Source organism: Colletotrichum godetiae, assembly GCF_030913485.1.
Source record: "Colletotrichum godetiae strain CBS 193.32 chromosome Unknown BDP55scaffold_66, whole genome shotgun sequence".
Classification (NCBI taxonomy): domain Eukaryota; kingdom Fungi; phylum Ascomycota; class Sordariomycetes; order Glomerellales; family Glomerellaceae; genus Colletotrichum; species Colletotrichum godetiae.
This window is the reverse complement of record NW_026851314.1, coordinates 214,255-237,013: the sequence shown is the minus strand read 5'-3', so window position 1 is coordinate 237,013 and position 22,759 is coordinate 214,255. Positions and strand designations below refer to the sequence as shown.

General features: G+C 51.8%; 5 protein-coding genes across 5 annotated transcripts; 1 reads left to right on the top strand and 4 right to left on the bottom strand.

The window, feature by feature from the left end:
* Nucleotides 1–1,397: 1,397 nt before the first annotated feature.
* Nucleotides 1,398–3,680, bottom strand: BDP55DRAFT_564052 (GMC oxidoreductase; the record flags this gene model as incomplete). The annotated part of the gene is made up of 8 exons (XM_060570294.1): nt 1,398–1,430; nt 1,503–2,257; nt 2,313–2,526; nt 2,585–2,832; nt 2,897–3,023; nt 3,098–3,359; nt 3,415–3,448; nt 3,506–3,680. The coding sequence occupies 8 exons, from the start codon at nt 3,678–3,680 to the stop codon at nt 1,398–1,400; spliced, it is 1,848 nt and encodes a 615-aa protein (XP_060423796.1).
* A 6,634-nt stretch (nt 3,681–10,314) lies between these two features.
* BDP55DRAFT_563954 (D-isomer specific 2-hydroxyacid dehydrogenase) lies at nt 10,315–11,449 on the top strand (the record flags this gene model as incomplete). Its single annotated transcript, XM_060570286.1, has 2 exons — nt 10,315–10,621; nt 10,719–11,449. The coding sequence occupies 2 exons, from the start codon at nt 10,315–10,317 to the stop codon at nt 11,447–11,449; spliced, it is 1,038 nt and encodes a 345-aa protein (XP_060423795.1).
* Nucleotides 11,450–11,618: 169 nt separating this feature from the next.
* BDP55DRAFT_772970 (uncharacterized protein) lies at nt 11,619–12,867 on the bottom strand (the record flags this gene model as incomplete). Its single annotated transcript, XM_060581156.1, has 2 exons — nt 11,921–12,867; nt 11,619–11,637 (listed from the first exon to the last, which is right to left on the bottom strand). Exons 1-2 carry the CDS (start codon nt 12,688–12,690, stop codon nt 11,619–11,621), a joined length of 789 nt encoding a protein of 262 aa, XP_060423794.1. The 5' UTR covers nt 12,691–12,867.
* Nucleotides 12,868–13,592: 725 nt separating this feature from the next.
* Nucleotides 13,593–15,026, bottom strand: BDP55DRAFT_564062 (uncharacterized protein; the record flags this gene model as incomplete). The annotated part of the gene is made up of 3 exons (XM_060570297.1): nt 13,593–14,241; nt 14,324–14,588; nt 14,657–15,026. The coding sequence occupies 3 exons, from the start codon at nt 15,024–15,026 to the stop codon at nt 13,593–13,595; spliced, it is 1,284 nt and encodes a 427-aa protein (XP_060423793.1).
* A 2,147-nt stretch (nt 15,027–17,173) lies between these two features.
* Nucleotides 17,174–19,441, bottom strand: BDP55DRAFT_564059 (magnesium transporter NIPA-domain-containing protein; the record flags this gene model as incomplete). The annotated part of the gene is made up of 2 exons (XM_060570295.1): nt 17,174–18,598; nt 18,665–19,441. The coding sequence occupies 2 exons, from the start codon at nt 19,439–19,441 to the stop codon at nt 17,174–17,176; spliced, it is 2,202 nt and encodes a 733-aa protein (XP_060423792.1).
* Between the last annotated feature and the right edge of the window lie 3,318 nt (nt 19,442–22,759).

Here is a 22,759-nt window from a genome sequence, read left to right as displayed (position 1 = left end):
ACTAAATAGCGTCATTATATTCGTCTCTAGTCTTTCTCGAAGTTTGCTCTATTTCCTTCATATCCTCCTATACATGGTCTCGAAATAGAGCGAACTTAGAGAAAGAGTAGAAATGGGTGTAGTGACGCTATTTGGCAGTTGATGGGATTATAAGAAAACTCTTACCAGTCCCAGCTGTAGCGATGGTATGTAGGACTTTTTACAAAGCTCGAAGTCGTGACCCATGGGAGCTGAGAGAACGGGAAGGTCCTTGTGTGCCTTTTCCTAAGGTTCTACTCTTTCACCATGTGCAAATTTATTGAGAAGTGCTGCACAAGTCAACTCAATCGCCTTCGCCGCGGCCTCAACCACACAGCCAGCCTTCTCTTTTGCTTGACTCTCTACGGTTCCATGGGAGACCCCATCTCTATTTTAGTGCGTGTATAGATTGGCTGGAAGAAAATTCTCAAACACGAGGATCATGCTTAGGCCGAGGTCCTGGCTTCCTCTAGATTAATTCACCCAATTGGATTAATTAAAGACTCGTCGTCCCGGTCAAGCCTCAGACGATGCACCCTGACGCCCACAACATATAGCTATCCAATAAGATACACGAGTGACAGCAGTCACCTCTCCTATGTGCTTCCTAAGTTCCAGGAGTAGCAAAGAACGCCAAGGTTGGGAGATAATAATATCAGGCTGCGTCCCTACGGTGTTCGCCCAACATGCCCTTCTTCACCTCTTGTTCCGAGATCACTTTAGTCTAGATTAAGGCATGATCAAACGTTGTCACATTGGACTGCAATTGGCACTTCCAAATGAAATTTTCTCGCTATATTGAAGCAAATTTCATGCTTGTTCCAGCCATGCCATCTCTGCCCAAGACCTCGACATCCAATCGATTCGACGTGTTATCCCAAGATTGGCACACCAAAACTCAATTGACAACATCGCCTCCGTCAACGAGCAAACATGAGATTACGACCGTAACAACATCGTCTACCCACGAGAACACGTGCAATAGTTGTGACTAAGGGTGGAAAGTGGTCGAATCCAGACCAAGCAATAATACACCAGATTGCCCGACACCAGAGCCTCTGCGGCGCATTTTGGAGCTTTCAAGGAGATTGCCCAAGGATGAGCTCATATTTTCGGAAAGATGTAGCAAGATACACAAATTGTTGCAACGTTGTCTGATAGTCTGATAGGGTGAGATAAGACGAATAAGCCGGGTTCGTCACTTGAAATGGAGAAAACAACATAGGCCATCAAGAGCAAACATCATGAAATCAATGGTTCTCTGGTTGACATAAAAGAGCTAAGTCTTGCTAAATGCTATCTGAGTCATATGTAACTGAGCCGGAGGATATCGAATTTCGCCCCTTGAAAATGAACATGCTTCATGATCGTTATATCCTCTATGCGGTGTTGCCCTTGATGAGATCGGCAGCCTAAATACCAGAATCGTCAGTGAATGATTCGATGTAAGATTTCAAAAGGCCTGGGTTATGTTGAGAACTTACCTTCTCAGCCACAGCGTAAACTGTAGTCATGATGTGAGTCGCAGGGACAAGAGGCATGATGCTAGCGTCCACAACACGGAGTCCGCTGATGCCGTAAACCTTCAGGCTGGCGTCAACGACACCACCCTCTTCTCTCGCACCCAACTTGCAGGTACCGACGGGGTGGAACAAAGTGCCACTCTGACTGCGGACAAAGTCGGTGATGGCAGCGTCACTGGTGACGTTGGCGCCGGGGACGACCTCGAAGGGCTGAAGGGGCTTGACGGCTTCGGTGCCGGCGATTGTGCGAGCGAACTTGACACCCTCAACCAAGAAATAAACATCGAGGGGGTTCTTCAGGAACGCGGAATCGGCGGTGGGAGCGTCGAAAGTGCTGGAGGAGGCGGCTTTGAGGGAACCGCGTGAGTAGGGGTGCTGGAGACCAAGAACGATAACGCCGTCGGCCCAAATCATCTCGAGAAGCGCAGAATCGGTGGCGGAGAGACGCTCGTTGAGAACCTTCTGCTGTGCCTGGTATCCCTTCACAACCTCGGCGGGAGCGCCCGAGGGCAAGAAAGTAGTTCCATCCTGCGCGGTCGCCTCGGAGCTGAGAGTATCGACAGCCTTGGAGTAGGTCGAAAGTGGGAGGAAAGTGAGGAAGTCGCCGGTGGGAGAGCTAAGAGGGCCGTTCTGCTGGCTGTCGTACTGGGCTCTGGCCTCGGCGGCGAAGGTGGCGTTGCTCTGGAGCAGGGAGCTAACGGGCAGAGTGGTGTTGACTAAGTTTCTCAAGTCAGCTTGCGTCAAAGAAAATGCTATCTCGAAGCATCATACTGGTGTTGACAACAGTCAGCATCACGTGGTCGTGGAGATTCTGGCCAACGGCAGGGAGATCGACGACAGTCGGGACGTTGATGCTGGTGTGCAGAGCAGGGTCACCAATGCCGGAAACCTGGAGAATCTGAGGCGAGTGGAGAGCACCAGCAGCCAGGATGACTTCCTTAGCGGCGGTGGCAGTTTGCGCCTGAGCGCCCTTGCTGGCAGCAAACTAAAGCAGATAGTTAGCTAGATGATTCCACCAGAACAGGTCTGCAGCCCCAACTCACCTCAACGCCTGTGGCCTTTACGGCATCTCCGGATCCGCTGGTGACAACCTTAGTGACCTGGCGACCGGTAAGAAGGTGGAGGTTCTGGCGTCCAGTAAAGTTGTCGTAGTAAGCCTCCCTGGCGGAGGAACGAGTGGATGAAGTCGGGTCCTGGTTGTGAGGGCAGAAGTACCCTCCAATCGGGCTGCCATTGGCCTGGTCCTTAGCAATGGTGATGCCAAGCTCCTTGACAGCGTCGATCATGAACTCTATGGTAGAAGGTCAGATAATGTCTCTAGATGTCACCGTTGTTTGAGTTTGGGGAAACGCAACTTGTTGTAGGCCAGAAGAAAGGCGAGTAGGTAACCTGCATCAAACCATCGCTGCCGTGAGCGGCATCATCAACCTCAACGCCCCACTCGGAGACGATGTCGGCCTTCGGGGGCGTGAACTTCTCGTTCTTAGGGAGAAATAAAGTTAGATTACCAACTCGATTTGCCTTCACGATTTGCACTAGGGGGCATAGGCACTCACCTTCTTAAAATAAGGAAGCAAAGCATCCCAGTTCCATCCTGTAGCTCCGAGGGCTTCCCAACGGTCGTAATCAGATTTTGAGCCCCGGTCGAATACCATGCGGTTAAGCTTAGTTGAACCTCCAACAACTCTTCCTTGAGGAATCGAGACGGATCGGCCTCCAAGGGCGTCGTTTGCGGCGTAGGTCGTGTTCCAGTCGTATTTGGTTCCAACGGCGCCGCCAGCCAGTCCAGGGATCTTGACGAAATCCTCACCCGCGTCACTAGAACTTGTGTTAGAATACCAGAAAGGCGTATAGTCTGCTGGGCTAAGCTCACAGGTCACCAGCTTCGATGACGAGAACAGTTACAGCTATGCTAAGTCAGCTACATGTTTCTTGAAAGCCGCAAAACTGTATAAATCACTCACCTGGGTCTTCCGAAAGGCGGTTAGCAACAGTGAGTCCACTGGCACCGGCGCCAACAACGATGTAGTCGTAGCTAGGCAGCAGGTTTGTGTCGTTTTGTCGCTTGAGACAAACTGAAGGAGAGGACGGACGAGCAAGCGCTCCGAGGAGCGGCATTGCTGCCACAGCCACAGCCATCTTCACGACGTACGCCATGGTGACTAGTGTATGAGTGGGACTTTAAGAGCAAAAGGAACGAGTGTTTGTGCGTATGTACAAGGGTACAGTAACGAGTGAGTAGAGACGCAAAGAGTTGCAGAATTGTATCTCGACTCGGGACGACCCGATATATGATTTAGCCAACCCTTAAAGATGGGACTACTTCGTCTGATAACGACCCTCCAAGGCTTCGAATTTGCCTACCATTAATGCTGCCGGTCTCACCTGCCGGTTGTGAACTCTCTTCCCCACAACGGTCAGGGGAATCAAGGCAGCCGAGAGACAAGCGCCGCTCGCGTTAAACGACGACATATTGGCCCAGACCGAATAACACCTACGTATCCGTACCTGCTCCAGTAGAATAATCAAGAGCAAGACAAGGGACTACGGGAAGAGCATCAGGGGAAAGGAGGAGGGGCCAATGGTATGGTCGGACAATTTCACGTAACATCCCTGGCTCTATCTGAGCTGTCTTGGGTGGCGCAATATCTGCAGCGCGTTAGCGATTGCTTGCTCAGCATCAACATCTGTAACTGCCACACGTGGTTGACAGGCCAAGTGGAGTAGAACCGGTTTCTGGGACAGGTCATCCGGAGATTGCAGCTAGGAAGCGGTTGCGAGAAATGTGCCGATGCATGGTTACTGAATCATTTAAGGTTCATGCTGGTCGAAACGTCGAACAAAAGCGTCGATTTCGCCCCGCGCGGCAGCTCGTCTAGTCACGCTGACAAACATTCTCAGCTGAGCTCATAGTCGACGATATGGTTTTTTAGAGTTGATTGAGCCAAGAAGCCTGTAAAGTGATCCTCGGCGGCCTCATAAGGTCTTGATGTACGCTGCAGTAGCCCATGGCGATCGGGGATGATCGCCGGTATCCAGATTCGTCCCATCGCCGAAGACAATCCCTATAAAGGATGCGCGGCACCCCAGACAACCCTGGTTCCGCGATTCAGATGCATGGAACCCCAGTCTTATGGATCCTGGCAACCCTCTCGATTCCGTCCCTCCTTTACTCCTTTACCCACGTCCCCAGAGTCGGCAGGGTGCCGGCGCGAGCGGCTAGGGACATCTTCTTGCCCACAGCTCTGTAAGTCATTGTATTTACTAACCTGCCTCTTTGGTGTTTGACACTGCCACACGGCCACCAGCGAATCTCATGTTCCGCCTGTTTCGATAGCACAAGTCCTAAGACATGCAACATGTATGTCCTATAGGCAATTAGACTTGCCCTGATCAAGTGCTGTATTCTTAGACGAACGGATGGGCAGGTAGCACGACTTGAAAGGGATGGGTGGCTTCTCGCCTGGACTGCCTTTCACAGTCTGCCCGTCAGTACGAATACAAACCCCTTGCGTCAATTCTGGAGTGGAAGATCGAAAAAACAGTACATGCAAGCCCCATTGGGACGTGAGCACCGTCGCTATGGAGTACACGCTGTATGTCTGTCTAGCGAAGATGCTTCGTCTCACCTCGCGAAATGGACGCATTTGAGACATGGCGCAGCACAGATCCGCCAAACCGATGGCGCTAGGGATTTGGTGCGCGGGTTCTCGCGATTTTCTAAGACTAGCTGACAACGGTTTGATTTACTGATCAACTTTTCTCTCTCGACGCAATAAGACAATACCCGGATACACAATAGGTAGCAAGCACATGTGAAGGTGGCCAACCCCGCGATGCGATCGATGGGAGTATGCAACCTCTACTAGATCGTCTTGCTGCATGCCACCCTCCGCTCGCACGTACGGATACAACTTCTTCTCAAGCCCTGCCATTTCCGTGGCCAGGGGTTACATCCACTTGGCCCAATGCAGCGGGCCGTTGGCTTGGAATGTTCTAAGCGTCATTCGCAAGCTACTCCTGCCCTCCACGCTTCTATGTAACAAGCACCCATGCACGGTACCTTGGGTTTTCAACGGCGCACTTTTAGGGGACTCAACTTTGTCGGTTATGCTAGTAGCCACGTTCTAAGCCGAGGCAATAAAACGGCCCGGATTTGCTTGTCCACCAATATTCAGTGCCGTCAAAGCCGACCTAGTGTTCCATTCACCACTGTCAAGTTGCTGGCAAACCTAAACTCGCCTAGGGTCTCAGTAGAAATGGTAATTTCCAGACCCGTCTGGCTGTAAGTCTTTAGTGACATCTTGGAAATCGCTGAAAATTCGACTTTGGCTTGAATACTCAAGTACATCAAGGATGTCGAAATTGGATGTGATGAATCAGGGAAGAATAAAAATTCAGGGAGCCTTCAATTCTTTTCCAAATACATTCTAGACCTGTACGTCGGGAAGTTAAACCATAACGAAAGTTGTTTGACACATGGACGTTTCTTACACTCTAGTTGTGTCATTGCAAATGGGACTCGTGATGTGATCACTGGTCTCATCATCTCCATAGAAGTCTAGAAACAGTTTGGATGAACTTACACGCACAAAGGTCAAGTCACCAGTATGGCAGACTTCCAAATGTGCGACTTGGTGCGAGTTTCACCTTTCACTCAAGCTAAGTCGGCGACCTGCCGACCTGGCTGAAGCTGGCGAGGGTGGTCAAAGCAGCACTGCAAACAGGTTACTCCAGCAACTCAGTATCCAGTGTTCTGGCATGCATGACATGAAGATGCCTGTCAAGACTCGTTCATCTGAAGCCTCTAAACCCTAAATCAGGCGGCCACTGGAGTCGATAAATGGGTCAGCGTCACAACTCTTACTCAAGCCTATAGAAAAATAAGCGCGACCCATGAGGCATTCCGAGAAGCTGGTTCAATCTATCGCATGCAAGGAACTATCATAGCTTGACCTTCTATTATCGCGCTCGCAGGCCAAGGCTCCAAGAGACGCGGACGCGGACATTAGTTCCCTTGGTTGAGGGTCTTCTGCAGCCTTCCCCTTTTGCAACGTGACCTCGCAGTAGCCGCAACTGCCGGCTCGGCCGACATCGTTTTGACGGCCATCCCACTGGTTCGCCAAGGTCGAGTATTGATGACTGATACTGCCACGATCTGCTATCCTGTTGGCAGAGGGCTTGATGTCATTTGAAACTGGGGCTTGTAGGCTGTGGCCCGGTGGGTTCGGGATTTAACACTGTCTCCATTTAACAGGCGTAATGGGTCGCGCAAAGATAATCCGCATCGTCACTGAACGACATCTCTTAAGCCTAGGTGGGCAGCGAAGAATGCTTTGTTCAGGCTCACCTTGTCCTGACCATCCAAGAGAACAGAAAAATACGAGTCAATTTTCCAGGCGAAGGCATCAAGAAAGCCCCTTCTGCGAAGATAGGGGTATTCTGCGACAGATATGGCCTGCGCAACGAAGACACCGGATTGCGCAGGTGTTTGAGAGTTGCTCAGCCCCCATACACTTCCTGGATGGAACCCCTTTCAAGTTTCTAGTGATGGTTGAACAAGGGAGTGCTGTTTCTTTCTAGTCAGACCTAGGAAGGTTGAGAAGACAGCGTCATGTGTAATTATTATCCCAAGGAGCGACCTCAACTACCCGAAATAGTTTCTTTCTCAGAGTTTGAGACCTAAGCGCCGGAGCTCGGCCTACGAGCGGATGCCGCAGGTGGACCCGAAGGCATTGCCGGAGCGCCGGAGCCGGCGAGACCCATCGCTTACACGTAGGTTCAAAGACTTTCCCAGACAGGAAACCGCCGTGATGTGTAATTCTTGTATAATGGATGAACGAGCAGATGAGGGGCATGATGCATGGCTTTCTCAGCATCCAGTTCAACTTAAATCTGATTATTCAAGCACCCGCCACTGCGCCATTTCCACACCCTAATTACTGATGTGTTGATGCGTCGAACTCTAGCCGTGGACTCCGAACCGATGAAGGGGAGTGAGGTTTGCCTCGGGCTTGGTCGGCTGGCAAGCTTGGAGATGCTCTTTTCTTCTCCGGGTAAGCTTGGAGAATTAATCTATCGTTCCCATGAGTTCGAATTCGAGAATCTAACTTATGGTGTTTTTCTGCACGACTAGGGCCATTTGAATCGTACTGCGTACTTATCCTTGAATGAACGACGAAGCTATTGTGTCTTGGCTCTTACGGGTGGAAACATTCACACCTTATGTTGCTGTGATATGCTTAAATATCTAGGTATTTTGGTGAATCAAAGTAGAGCTTAAGTTGGAAACGAGTTTGACTAAAGGAAGGATGCAAATAAGACCTCATGGTTTTTCTTCATGTTTAGCCTGTCTCCTGGCCTATGATGAGGTCGTGCATTTCAAAGTACATCTGCAGCTCAGATTGACGGTGGTAGTTGCATTAGAAAGCCTATATAGCCTCCTTGAGAACTTGTCTCACATACCTTAACTGGAGTCAAAGTATGACAGATCTGCAGTCTGCTACAAATGAACAGTCGACGCATGAATCTTCGCTCTACTGCTTTCATCTGTCGCATTCAGTCTATCGAAATTCTCAACTGGAACTCTGCTTTGACAAGTAAATGGCCTTTAATCGAAAGAGAAGATTTTTTCATCGACCTAGTCTCAACCTGAGTGATCGTCGCTGACTCACCAGTATCGGGTGGCGCGCCGCGGGGACCTTTCATATGTTTACGGCGCTGGTGTAGGTATATTATCATTTATTTCCTCGCAAGTACAGACGCTGTATGCTACAAGGCTCAGATAGGTGCGATGATACCGAGTGAATGTACCTGCCTGTTCTCTTGCTGCACAATCCGGGAGTATACGCAGCGTCACCAGCACCTTTTCGTGGCTGCGTCCCTCCTTCCGCTAAGGCGGTTGTCCACGTGACGTACCTGTCTACTTATCTTGAGGTACTTAAGGGGTCTAATCTCCGTTCATGTCACCAGCACAGAAGCGTCCGTCTAGGTCGGCGGGTCAGTGCAAGCTGGGTGCGAGGTAGTCGAATGGTTGAATAAACAAGTACTCCAATGAAGTCAGATTCTGGGTTGATTGAGGGACGCGCTATTCGATTCCGAGCAGGTGCGTGAGTTATAACGTCAGTACTCCCCTCCCTATTCCCTTCCTTTATGTTTTTAATTCCTTTGGCACTTTTTCTCATATTCTTTTACGTATCTATATCAACCTATCAAGGAGTGATAGGTGAGGCTATCTCCATGGTTCCTGCATCTCGTCTTCTTGGCAAGTACCTGTCCGATGCGACCGGACCGTTCCGTGTCCACACCTTCAGTATTAATGCAGTCCACAGGGCCGGCGTGTTCTCAAGTCAGCTCAGGATCGGGCCGTCGACAAGCCGGATGCCAAGCGACCTGAAATAATTCCCGTCCTGCAGAAGGTACTGGGGGGGCACATCGTCTTTTTTTCTCTAGATCTGTTGGTATACACATCAGCAGGGGCAACCGTACGACTGAGACGAAGGTCAGTAATCGATTGTATTGCTACGTGAGGTTGAAGGAGGAGGTATTGAGCGAAGCCTACGATTCCTCCTTTTCTGCCGACTGCCCGTAATCCAACAGGATCAATCTTTCTTGTTCGGCTGATAGAGAGCGCTTCCAAAATCACCATTCTGCAAAGGATTTGAAGGTGATGCATCTCAATGTTGCTGTTTCTGGCGTTTAATCCGTCCTGGTGAACTCTTCCCACGCCAAATTCGACGCCAGCGCGTTAAACCCCGATGAGCAGACTTGCGAGATCTCCGACTGGCCATATTTGGAGGCAGCACTTCATCCACCGTCTTACAAGCATTGTGGCAGCGCAATGGCGGTCCAGGATAACTTAACACATGCTTCGAACTGTACAAAAGGGCCAGGAACCAGACCAAAGAACAAGGCAAGATTGGTATTCACATGAGCTTACAGTTAAGCACGAGGCTAATAGCTGATAGGATGTTCTCACGCGGCTAGATTTCTCTCGAATTTTCCAGTAGATGGCATTTGGCATCTCTCGCTCTGCTCTCCGTCCGACGTCCAGTCTCTAAGTCTCAACCAGTCTCATCGAGACCATATTTCTGCGTTGATCAGACAACTCACTAGCTACATAGAGTTCAATTGCCTGCGAACCTAAGGCTTCATTCTCACGACCTTTCAACCCAGCCAAACGGAGGTTCGGAAAGTCAACGTGGGCGGTGAATCTAGGCAAGCCGCACACGATGGGGAGCATCCGTACCGAGTCCGAAGTCGCGGTGGTGCTCGGGCTTGGCGTCGTTCGGGGCTGTTGACCGTCCTTGGACCAACCGGCAAATGGAGCAACTGGGGACGTCACAGCTTCAAATTCCCCGCGGGTTATGGAGCCGTTGCGGGCTATTTGCGGGGGCGGGGGAGGCCATTAGCTCCAGAGCCTCGCAGACCCGTTCCACTTAGCGCCAGGGTTACTGCTGGGAGTCGGGAGAGCTACCCCAAAGCTCTCCAAATGGGGCAAATATCGCCGGCCAAAACCCAACAAAAACACGTTCAAACCCAATCGGGGGCTGCTGATTATGATGTAAAGCAAGACATTCCGAGCGCACGACTCGTCTGATTTATATATCACTGCGGAGAGCTCACCGAGCTCTAGGAAGAACAGTTCATTCAATTGACTGGCTATCCCGCGCGACTGTTCCCTCCAACTCTCGTCTCCTCAACTCACGACACCCCCTTTCACTCGCGACAATACCCGGCTCACATCAAATCACCAGCAAACAACACAGTCAAGATGGGCAAGCCAATTGTTCTCCAGCTCGGCGACGACATCAAGTGGAACCATGACCTCAACAAGGAGTTCACCTCCAAGTTTGACATCCGCCGGTCATACAGCATGCCGCGCGCTGAGTTCATCCAAGCACTAAAGGACAAGAAGTTTGGCGACTTCTTCGCCATCTACCGCCCGTTCTGGAACACGGGAGGCGAGATGGGCAACTGGGACAAGGAATTAATCTCTCTTCTGCCATCATCATGCAAGGTGTACGCCAGCGCCGGAGCCGGATTTGATTGGGTTGACACAGAGACTCTCGCAAGCAGAGGTTGGTTTCCGCGACACGACCGCAAAGAAGAGCATGCTTGGCTTCTTAGCTGCCTCAATTGAACCATGAGTGATAGGCTGACCAATGTTGTACACAGGCATCATCTACTGCAACGCCGCCGCAGCATGCACAGAATCCGTCGCCGACGGCGCAATCTGGCTCATCCTCTCCACCTTCCGCCTCTTCTCCTGGTCCTCCACCGCCGCCCGCTCAGGCGACCCAGACCAGTTCGTCGACGCCAACAAGAACCTCGGCGCCGTCTCGCGTAACCCCAACGGCTTTAGCCTAGGCATCATTGGCTTCGGCAAGATTGGCCGCCGCATCGCCGAAAAGGCTCACAAGTCCTTTGACATGAAGATCCTCTACAACGACGTCGTCCGCATGCCCGCCGACCTCGAGAAGTCTTCGAATGCGACGTACATCAAGAACCTCGATGAGCTGCTGGCCACGGCTGATTGTGTGCTGACGGCGACGCCGTTTGCGGGCAAGACGCTCTTGGACGCCGCTGCGATTGCCAAGATGAAGAAGGGCGCCAAGCTCATCAACATTGCGCGCGGGAAGCTCATTGAAGAGGAGCCGCTCGTTGCCGCGCTCAAGAGCGGGCATCTCTCGGCTGTTGGCCTGGATGTGCACTACAATGAGCCTCATGTGAACAAGGAGCTGATCAAGATGAAGAACGTTGAGGTTCTGTCGCACAATGCCGGTGCTTCTTTGGATGCCCATATGGGTTTTGAGAGGCTTGGTATGGAGAACATTCTCTCCTTTGCGAGCACTGGCAAGGCCGTCACGCCTGTCAATGCTCACCTGATCAACAAGAGCCGTCTGTAACGAGGATATGAAATCATGAAAAGGGGTTCTGGATTGTAGTTATAACCACGGAAAATTTAGGAGTTACATACTGGATTGCTTGGATAAATTGACGTTCTGTTTCAAATTCCTCGGGACACTCGCTGCCTGGCTTTTTTTTTTTTTTTTCAATGAGTCAAAGAAGCACCGCTCACTTGCCGGAGGCCGAGCTAAAGTGTTGTGAATGAAGTGGTCTTAGCCGGAGGTCATCAGAATGAAATATAAGAGAGCGAAGAAGAGCCACGAACTATTGACTACCATCGACAATCCAGCCCCCAGATGGTCATCTACCTCTGTTCACAAGATCCAACGTCATGTCTCTCACTCATCTCGTGGATATCATCCCCCCCCTACGCCATATGCTTCTTCATCTCCTCCACAATCGGCCCCTCCCCCCACCTCAACTTCGCCAACCACCCCCCATCAACCAAAATATCAGTCCCATTAACATACCGACACCCCACGACAAACCCAATAGCATCAGCAACTTCCTCCACCGTCGCAGCCCTCTTGAACGGATGCGCCTTCATCATCTCCCTAATCCCCGCCCCACTCTCCCCCTCCATCTCCGCCGCGAGCATCTTCGTCTCCGTCATACCTGGCGCAACAAGATTCACCCTCACACCCTTTCCCGCATACGCCTCCGATGCAGCAGCCGCTTGAACGCGCAGACTATTCGCCTTCTTGGCGATGCAGTACGCAGTGGCACTTACCCCTCCGATAAGCTCGTGAAGTTCCTTGTTCCCGAGGAGGGATGTCCGCGGGGCGATCGCAAGATGTCGTTCGAGGGCAGGTGAGAGAGGCGGAATCATGTGTTGCCCCATACTTCCCACGCAAACCACCGACGAGCCGTACGGCATCTCGGCTTCTTTCCCAAAGACTTCAATCACGTTTGCTGTTCCGACCACATCTACAGCTAGAATCATCTCCGCAGAACCCATCGTTGGACTAAGTGCCGAGGTCAGGACGACCGTCTCGATGGCGCCGCCGAGGGACGAGGCCGTCTTCGCGAGGGAGGCGACGGACTCGTAGGATGTCACGTCGACTTGCTGCGTCGTGACTTTGTGGCCTGCTTGTTTGAGGGATTCGGCGCCGGCGGAGATGGTGGACGGGGAGCGGCTCGCGAAGAGGATGTGGTGGCCTACGCCGAGGTGGTGGGCTGTTGCTAGGCCGATGCCGCCGCCGCCGATGATGACTATGATTGGGAGTGCGTCTAATGTCATGGCTGTGGATTTCCTCTACTCTTACGTGTCGAGAAGGCTCGGTACAATGATACGATTTCACACAAGAAAGCCTCCAGAGCAGGTAGCTTGCGGAGCTATGGCCATTTTAAATAGGTTCACTCTCAACATTCGAAGGCTCGGTCTCGCTTTAGGAGTAATGGAGGTGAGATATTCAACCCCTCGAAGTTTGTCTGAAGCTTTTGCTGGGGATATCAGACGAGTTTAACCAGCGGCGCGTCCATCTCCCAAATGAAGACAACGGTGAAGCTTCGAAGCTGCCATTGACCAATGACGTTTGACGTTGAGTGTTATCACCCAAACTTTAGGTTGAACTCTAAGAGTATGAGGAGATGTATTACGCACACACCATCTCTCGTCTCTCCTTTTTTTACTGTCAGAACCATGTCTTTGGGCTGGGGGGGTCTGCTCTGTTGATATTACACGTGAGAAGCGAGAGTTATGAGAAATCTTTTACGATTAAAGGGGGGGCAGTAAACATCTTGGTCACGTTACCTGATCTTGTTTTGTTCATGTCGGGCCGTGTTTAAGCTTTCCGAGCTTAACTGACTTTTCGGACTCGGCTATACGGACTTCTGGTCATTATATCCGCAGGCAAGCTGACGACTTGCTATGCATTGGACATGCAGATTACATGTCATGAAGAGCGCATTCTTGTTCGCAACGCATCTTAAGATCTATTGTGGTGTAGTTGCGGCTAACTGCGCCACGAGGTACAGACATGTGTCTTGGAAACTGGGGTGTTCGCATTTTGCTTGAGGTATTATTCCGAGTTCGTTAGCTGACTATCGCTATGCTAGAATCATGGATGGAGGTATGTTTATCCCCACTCATAGTTCCATCTTCTTCATCATGTCTCGTAACGACTTTGGCATGCCCCAGACCTAATTGAATGCTTGCGCCCTCATCTTGTTACCGACACACTGATCCTGAGTGGCAGCGCCCATTTCCATCAGAGCCTCGCCAATACAGCCAGGTCGAATCTTCTCGGGCACATCGCCCTCAAAGAGCCACGCAGCACCGCTCTTCTTAGCCGAATCATCCGGTTTGCCTTTGTCATACCACGTAAACTTGTGGTTCTTGAATGTGCCGCCAGCCTCGCTGGAACAGGCTTCGACAACCTTGCGCAAGATCTCGCCATTGTCGCCAATCTTCTCGTCCTTGAAACCCGAGCCGCGGATGAAGACGGCGCGCTCGCCCTTGACCTTCATATCCCAGAAGTAACACGTGTTCCAGACCCAACCCTGTTGGATGCTGTCGATGGTATCGGGGTGGAGAGATACGCCCGGGCTACTGTAAACGGGGTCCTGGTACTCCTTTGGCAGGGGTAAGCGCGTGCGACAGTCGGTGTAGACGAAGAGAACGGTGCCATCGGGAATCATGGCATTGGGGTCTCTGGCATCGCCGCTGTTCTTGATCGACCAGGGTTGGGAGTCGCAGATATTGAGCGTGTTAGTCGGTCCATTCTCCGTGCGGCATAGGTAGTAATCGTAGATGGCATTCGGGTACGTCTCAGCTGAGGAGTACGTGCCGCTAGAGAACCAGATCATTAGCATTCTGGCTTATTTGATGGCTTTGCTAAGGCGGATGCCAGTTTGAGTATTAGGAGACTTACCACATGACCTTCTTGACCGGAACGAAGGTGAAGTAACCGCACTCACCCTTCAACAGTGTGACCTTGAAAGAGCGTCCAGTAGCAGTGCTCGTGCTCCAGCTCCAGCTTCCAGAAGCACCAACCTTCCACATCTTTCCGATCTTGCCAGAGAGACTAGCCGACCATCCAACGGAAGTTGAGTCAGTCGAAGACAAGCTGCATGCGACGGGATGGTGACATTCAGACATGGGGTAGGGACTCTCCTGAGCCCATTCGAAGTAGGTGCCTGGGTGATGAAAGTGTTAGTAGCTAGCCAGCTCAGGAATCTCGATTCAGCAAGGTAATCAAACTTACGAACTTGACAGAGAGCACCACAGGCTTTATCCTCCGGGTAAGACGACCGATCCCAACCAATGCAAGTACCAGGATACTTGTAGCTATCGGGATGGAATTTGTTAGGAGCTGGGCAGTCCTTCTCGTAGTACTGGTAGTAGAGAACAGCGGGGTTCTGACGATCCTCGCAAGGAGTCACGCCGGTGCGCTTGGCGAGGGTGGTGATGTTGCCACTAGCGAGGAACTCCTCACGATTCTCAGGGCGGATGGTCCAGATGGGAGGGTTCTCGGGGTCCCAGTTGAAGTCGACAGAGGTGATGCGCTGAACGTACTTCTCGGCAGCAACAACACCAAGGAGGAAGGCTGAAATGAGCAAGAAGATGCTTATCATGGCCGCTTTGCCGTTGTGCGAGGCAGACGCAAGACCGTCGGCTACCATCTTTGCCGACCGACCAGAATGGTGAAGTTTTGTGAAGGAGATTGGCGAATTGACCAAAAGGAGGCAGCAATATTGCTGCGAAGAATGGTAAGGGGAGGGTGAAGCAAGAGGAAATTTCATCCAACGTTGTTCGAGAGCGTAGAGGAAGAAATCTCCAGGTTTGGGGTGCCTAGAGAGAAAGAAAGAAGGGGGTTGTGTGTGGGAAAGGGCTAAGAAGCTTTGGCGAGAGCTTCAAAGGAGGCAAGGCAATGTGTAGAAGAGTGAGAGCAGGCAAGCAAGCTTGAGGCCAAGCGAGGCGGTGAATCGGAGTTTTCAGAATACTGAGAGGGAAGGAGTGTGTCGACATGACACCAGTGATCCTTCCCTTCATGTCAACCGCCTAGTATGGATCCCGAGTACCGTGTTCTAACAAAGCGAATACAACTGTGAGCTGTGGGATAGTTGCAAATCCACCATGTCAAGCTGTGTCCCGTGATGGTTTTTCACAATCTAGCCCTCTTTTTCCATACAGAAACCAGAGCAGAGAGTCTTGTGATGTTGCATGCAGGAAGTCATCACAGGTCTGTTGTCTTGAGGTTGCGTAACCATCAGGCGTGTAACTGCAACCCAGATTCGCCCTCTTGGTTGGAACAAGCTCAAAGAAAGATAAATAGCTTCTACTTGAAGTAAATATAGCCTCCACCTACTAGAACTGTGCATAATGGATAATTAAGTTATACAGTTGATATATGTATAGGAGAAATATGTGGAGTTATCTACGTGCTGCTCCCAAGACTCAGATAGTATCACAAACTCGCAAGGCTGACAATGACCCCGTACCCCTACGGAAAACCCAATCAACTTGAGCTTCTCAATGGGAGAAGTGCTACTTCGGTACAAAGACCGTTTTGCTAAGCTCAATATCTCGAGTTGCATCAAGTCGACGCCGAAGTATGTTTGCGGCTTGCGCCACCCTTGCATAAAGTATTACATCGACCAGTCCAACAGACATACCTGTCTGGATGCAGAAAGGGGAGCCTTTTTGACTCGAAGAAGTAATACTACACTGGCGATGAATCTATTGTCCATCGGAAGCCCTTCATCTAATCCGAAACGCATCAGTGGATGTTAGAGTGAGGTGTGAAAAGGGAGAAAATTTTCTGCAGCTGCCCAGAGCCTCAAGCCGAAAGTAGAAGTTATTTCCATGACGAAGACACGTTGGGCGAGACTACCTACCTAGTTAGCTTAGGTTCTCGGAGCACAGTCTTTGGAGGCAGTAGCTGGCCCATACCCTCCATACGTGACACTAACCATCAGAAGAATGAATCACCACGCCGTCCTCGCTCGTATATTCATCTCCCTCTAAGCCCAATACACCGCAACCACATGCCTTCATATTCCATTCCGACCCAATTCCAGTCACCAGCACAGCAGGCGCCTTCCTAGGTCGGTTGGCCCGGTCAAACTGACTGGGTGGTGGAATGATCCAAGGTCAACGGTCAACTTACACCCACAGCCTACTCGACGACCGGCTACGAGTTTCGAGTTCGAATCCCAGTGTGAGCACCCTAAATTTCCCAGCACGAGCACTAAGAGATGTAGCCCCCAGCGGGGGATGAACACTTTTTTCTTCTAGTCGTTTTTTGTTTTATATGGCATGCTTCCTATATATACTCCAAAGTCTAGTATTTTATACAACTGGAGGAATATACGACGAGGTCATGTCTGTTTCTGCTCAACTCGACTATTATGGTCGCAAGTATACGTGAAAAAATATCGCCGAGTCTGCGGACACCGACGTCTGCGGCAAGTCGGAAGGACGAGTGTTTGCTTGACGTATTTGTATTTATGTTTTATATAAGTATTGGTAAGCCAACAATGGCCTTACTCATCTTGCAGGCTCTTGGGCCTGTTCTATCCCATCTACAATCGACCTCCAATACCTCCAATGGTCGGTCCATCCATCTTACGAGGAGGCGGCCTCTCATAATGCTCCTATGTACCAACTCGTCCATTATTTTTTACAGAGGTGAAGAACACCCAGGGCATCCAAGCAGAAAGCCTTCCACGTCATGTCATATTCGGCGTTGCATCAATCCAAAATCATGCTAATCATACGCTCAGAGAAATGCGTTAGGGCGGCCACCACCAGGCTGTGACCGATGAGGAGGTGGTGTGGGTGCTTCAGACTCAAAGTCCGTATCACGCCCATCACTTCCTCTCCGAGGCGGGGTCGTGATACCGCGTCCGTATCTCGATGCCTGTGGTGGGCTTGGGCTCGAGTCCACATGCCTCAACTTGTCGTCATTAAATGAGTCCTCCTCATCATCGTCGTCATCATAGCGTTGCAAGGCAGGCATCGAGCGAGAGTCTCCCTTTACAAGGCCGAGTCGCTCCTCTTCAGTAGCGTTCTTGACTTGCGGACTGGAGTAACCCCGCGAGCCTAGGCCGTAGCGGCTGGTAGGTCGAAGCTGCGGGTGTTGTTGCTGCTGCTGCTGATGATCGTCCTCGTGGTGCGGCGAATCGGCATGATGTCTTTTGAAGACATTGGAAAAGGAGAATTGCCTCTTTGCTGAGTGTGGCGGTGGGGTAGGTGCAAGATGCGAGCTGGTGCCGCTAAAGCCACTACCTTGCGACACAGCACGCTGGTCATACACGCCAGCAGCACCGGCGTACTCCAAGTCGCCGTGCTCACCAGCTGGGAGGCCGTACACATGCTCTCTGCTCTTGCCGTAGTATGGAGCATGATCGTCATCTGATTTGAGCGTGGATACGGCAATTTCTGTCAAAGGAACTGGATGCATGGGGCTCTGAACCCTTGGATCCTGGAACTGGGGTTGATTCGGCGACAAAACACTTCGTGCTCGCTCTCGGATGGTACCCGCAATGCTGGAAAGCATGCCAGGAGATGAAGGGCGATCATGCTCTGCCATCTCTTCTTCGGTGGGGAAATGCGACATACCGAGAGGTGGATGAGCCTGAGGAGAAGCGGGAGGGATGACCGTCGGTGTACGGGGGATACCAGCTTGCGAGGCAGGATAAGGTGATCGTATCGTTCCTCGGGTGCTTCGACTTCCAACCGTCATAGTTCTCCGCCTCCTTATTCCGTCCCATTCGTAGACTGGCTGACCGTCTTCGCTCACAGGCTCCAGCGACTCTCGCATCTTCTCCTCTTGTAATCGCTTGAACTCGTCCTCTTCCATCTTCTGTCTGGCGGAGGAGAAGCGGCGCACGATCGCAGCAGCTCCACGAATAGCATCGGCCTTGGGCTCGGTCTCGGGCTGTTCTTGTTCGGCGATGGTGTGGATCTGGTTCAGATCGCCTGCAAAGACTGCGGTGTCCGGCACGTCCTTGGCAGACTTTGAAAGCTGGAGGAGCACAACACCGGCACAAATGGTCAAAAAGCCATTGACCACGGTAATGATGGCAGTAGGGGTGCCCTTAAATCCTCTGAAGAGCACTGCCGAAGTAATAATGGTTGTGCTGGTGAAGTAAACGTAGTATGTTGGCGTGACGAGGGCTGCGTTGAAAAGATTCAGTGCTTTCTGTTGGTCATGTTAGCCTCACAGTTTTCCAATCATGCCCGATCATGTGGAAAGGGGTAATCTCACGTTCAGGTAGATGATTTCTGTTAGCAAAGTGCCAATGACGAAGACCAGCAGCACATAGGTGAACCATTTGTTGAACTGAGCCTCTCCACCTGCCTGGGCGACGATGGCCGCTCCCAGACCTTGCGTGGCTACGACACTCAAGCCTCCAACCCAACTGCAGATGGAGATGTAAACCAGCATGTTCTTGTTACCCCATCTCGGACCTGCGTACCATGCAGTGATGGCGCTGCCGACGAGAATGACACCGGCATAGGATAGGAACCCGGGTTGAATGACATAGCTTTGCATCTGTTGAATGTTGGCAACGGCAGAATTCTCGGGGGCATTCATGACAATGACGACAGAGCCAACAATGCAGAGGAAACAGGCGACTTTGCCCACCATACTCAATCGTTCTTTGAGGAAAATAGCGGAGAGGATGGCAGTCAGGACAACGGACAAGGCGCCTAGCGGGGTAACGAGGATGGCGTCGGTGAAGGCATAAGCGACAAAGTTGCAGATCTCGCCGACAATCATGAGACTCATGCCTGTCCACCACCAGGCGTTCTTGAGATAGCCATAGCCTTCACCGGGGGCTTCATTATATTTCTCGTTGGCCTTCAAAAGGCCGACTTTCTTGATGACGAAGGAGGTTCCGATGAATGCGCCAGAGGCTACGGCCAAGGAAATACCAATGGCCTTGTATGCGGGAGGTCTCGTGGCAGTATCACCAGTAGAACCGCCCATCCGTGCATATATTTCATGCGCCGCCGTCAACATTTCGGCGGATTGCTCCATTGCGGCGGTTGGGTACGCCGGCGACTTGGTCGCCGGGGTGATATGTCGAAGAGAGGGGCTCTCGTTATTCGAGCTTCGTGATCATTCGCTTAATCTAGTTACGGTATGCAAGATCGAGGGTGGAAGTATTGACGAGAATCTCCAGGGCGGTCGGCATAGAAACTTGCAGTCAGTGGGAGCAATGCAGGTAGTCGGGTTGTGTGGTTTGACGTTTTGCGGCTATTAGCTGTCGGGAAGATGCGAACGTCAACAATCTTGGCGAAGCTTGGGCGGGTCGGATAGAAGTCGCGGGGACAGGGGAGTGCGCAAGACGCCGGATATGAGTAGAATGTGTAGGCAGTAGGGTCGGAGAAGAGGAGTTTGAGGTCGATACCGGCGGAGGGTTGAATTGCGACTTTTTTTTGGGTTAGGAGGCTGTGTCGAGGTATTGGGTCCGAGTAGGATGGAGTCGGCGCAGGTGCAGAGGTAGCGTAGTGAGCGTACGGATAGTTAGTGGTGTGGTGCTCGTATTGGAAGTCTGTCTTCGCCACACCAGCTTGCGTCAGCGCACTTGCATGCAGAGCTGAGCTTAGATGAGACTCGAAGAAGGTGGTTTCGGATCGTAAAGGTCGTGAAAGGTCGTCAACAGAAAATATCTGTAGGAAATTGGACTTTGTAGAACCTTATGCAGGAAGCAGACGCTAGGTGCGGGACGAGCAACAGAGGGGCGTCAGGTCTTGTTCGCCTAGGTGTTCGTAGCTATCTGCAGAGAGGACCAGAGGTTCGCGAGAGAGCAGACGAACGGCGGGAGCTTGGCTGATAAGAGAATGCAGAATGGGGGAAGGGGAACAGGAAGAGTACTTGGCCCCGGTCAGAAAAGTGAACAAGATGCGCAGCGCAGCATGAACATGGCAGAAGCAGAAACAAGCGAATTGCGCAGGCCGGGGATATGCAAAATGGGAAAGGGAAAAAAAGAAGAAGAAAAGGACCAGGCTGGACTGGTTGGTTGAGTGAGTGGACTGGGATTTGGGGGAGGAAGGAACACGATGGGGACCAGGAAGGGCTGGTCACCTTGGTCTAGAACCCCCGGTGCCTTCCACGAGCTGAGGTCATCTGATTGGATCAAGAGACTCGTGTGGGTGGGCAGGAGTGGGGGAAGCTGTGTTTAGCGCTTTCCCGCAGCGCGGGACGCACCCTGTTCTTGGAAAGAGCCAGTGGTGGGGCCCCAGGGGCTTTGCCTGCCACCTCTTACGGAGTACCTACACCTCAGTTCCTTCCACATCTACAACCATTTGTACCTACCTTATCCGTACACCGTCCTGGAGAAAGGTACTTCGTACGGATACCTACTGACACAGGCTTCCTGTCTCTTCGCAATGTCACCAATGTTTTCTTTGAATCCCATTGTCTGGGACAGCTTGTTTGAAGCCAAATACCACACCAGTCGTCAGTGACCATGGCGGTCATGGGCCTCGTTGGGCGGTCGGAAACGTTGCAGTCGGGAGATGTTGCTGTATCATGTATGCGAAAAAGGCAAATTTAAAAACAGAACATACCCATACGAGTACATGAGGCTAATGAGGTCACAGTTGGCGCCCCATGGCATTCTGATTCGCCTTTCTTCATCGGCCAGGCCCTCAATATCGGACCCCGAGACTGACAGTTGGCCGGTTGTCACTTCAACACCCACACGTTCCGCCATGTATGGCTTCAATGAGAGTCAATACATCGCAAATGGGAGGTGTTGTCCATCAGCCTCATTACGTGCGCATAGACAAGACACAGACAAGACGGGTGCACGTTGACGACACCCACCGAGCGCATTAAGCAACGACATGCACACCATCTTCTGACCATCCCAACACCAGCCCGTCCATTGCGTCCACTGTCTGCGAACACGCACCTTGTTCCGCACCAACACCTCCCACACCACTCCATCACCAGGCTTCAACCCAGTCGCACCCGAACAGTTCAAGCTGGGAAAAAGTTGGAGACTCCAAGCACCCGGCAGGTACGATCCCTAACAAAGCCTACCACACTACTTTATAGTCGTGGACAGCGCCGGGAAGAAGCTTAGCGGCAGTCGTACTCGTGCTCGAGATTGTCGCTGACCGTTGAGTCTTGGTGTTTCGCAAATTTCTCGAAAACAACTCGACGCAATGACCGGACGAAGGCGCCAACGACAGCCTGTCTCCCACGTCGCCCCGTATTCTCCTGCAACGCATGTTTTGCGCAAGTCAGTCAGCGCTGTCATCTCTTTGGCTCCCGCCTGCAAGCCTATTCGTCTGACACAATGCGTCACACGTCAACCGCTCTCGAGGCTCTCTCTCAAGTCGACCAACGTGCCAACCTATCCCCCATTCGAGTCCCAGTGTGCCAGAATTCCAATGCCTGTGCCTGTGTGCTGGGAAACCAAGGTCGCATCGAAGCGTCCCTCATCCCGGCCGGTGATGTCAAGACCAGCCAGGAATGTGGCTCTCTGCAACGGCTGATAGGCCCGTGTCACCCCAACATGCTACAACCACCCTAGATTTGAATGCTTGACGGCCTGGTTTCGGTCGCTCTCGCCCCTGGCAACGGATTCAAGCTCAATCTTTGTTCAGTCAACAAAATCCGACACCACGCGACTCGCCTGTGTTGACCAGTAGACACTGCAACGCCAAGATTCCAGACAATCAATGTTCACCAGTCTAGACCGGCGGCAGCTCACACACAAAAGCCAGAGGCATTCAGAAGAGTCGAGCTAGCTCTAGACAGCAGCCCACTTTGCTTTGGGGACAATGACGGCAGTGTTTGGGGTCAGGTCTGGGATGATCGCAGTGCGGCGGTGGTGCAGCGCATTTGGCTGAAATGATTCAGCTGCCCGATCGACCCCACCACGCAATCTGAACCCGACCGGTGCGCCCCAAATCGATACGGATAAGGTACGTATCTTCCGTCCACCTGGCAATCTAAGCTCACAATCCCTCGCCAGCTGTCGATCATTGGCCAGTGGCCGCGCCCCTCCATCTTATGCTTCCCCTCCGTACGAATACTCTCCAACGTCCCCAGAGCGGAATCCATCACAATCACACAATTGCGTCTCAAGGTGCAATGAACGCGCGAGTCAACTCCAGCTGCATGCGCCATGCGTTGGCCACGCCCACGACCGATTCTAGGGACCTTTCCACCTGCGCATTGTGCATCACAAATTTTTTTCGCCTGGATCACGAGCAATGCCTGCCAGACGGATCCGACGAATAACGGTGGCCAGGCACGCCAGTTTGCAGCCGATGCGGACAAGGACGTCCCATTGAGGGTTCGCTTCCATTGTTGGCCCTGGCAGTTGTTTCAACGAGC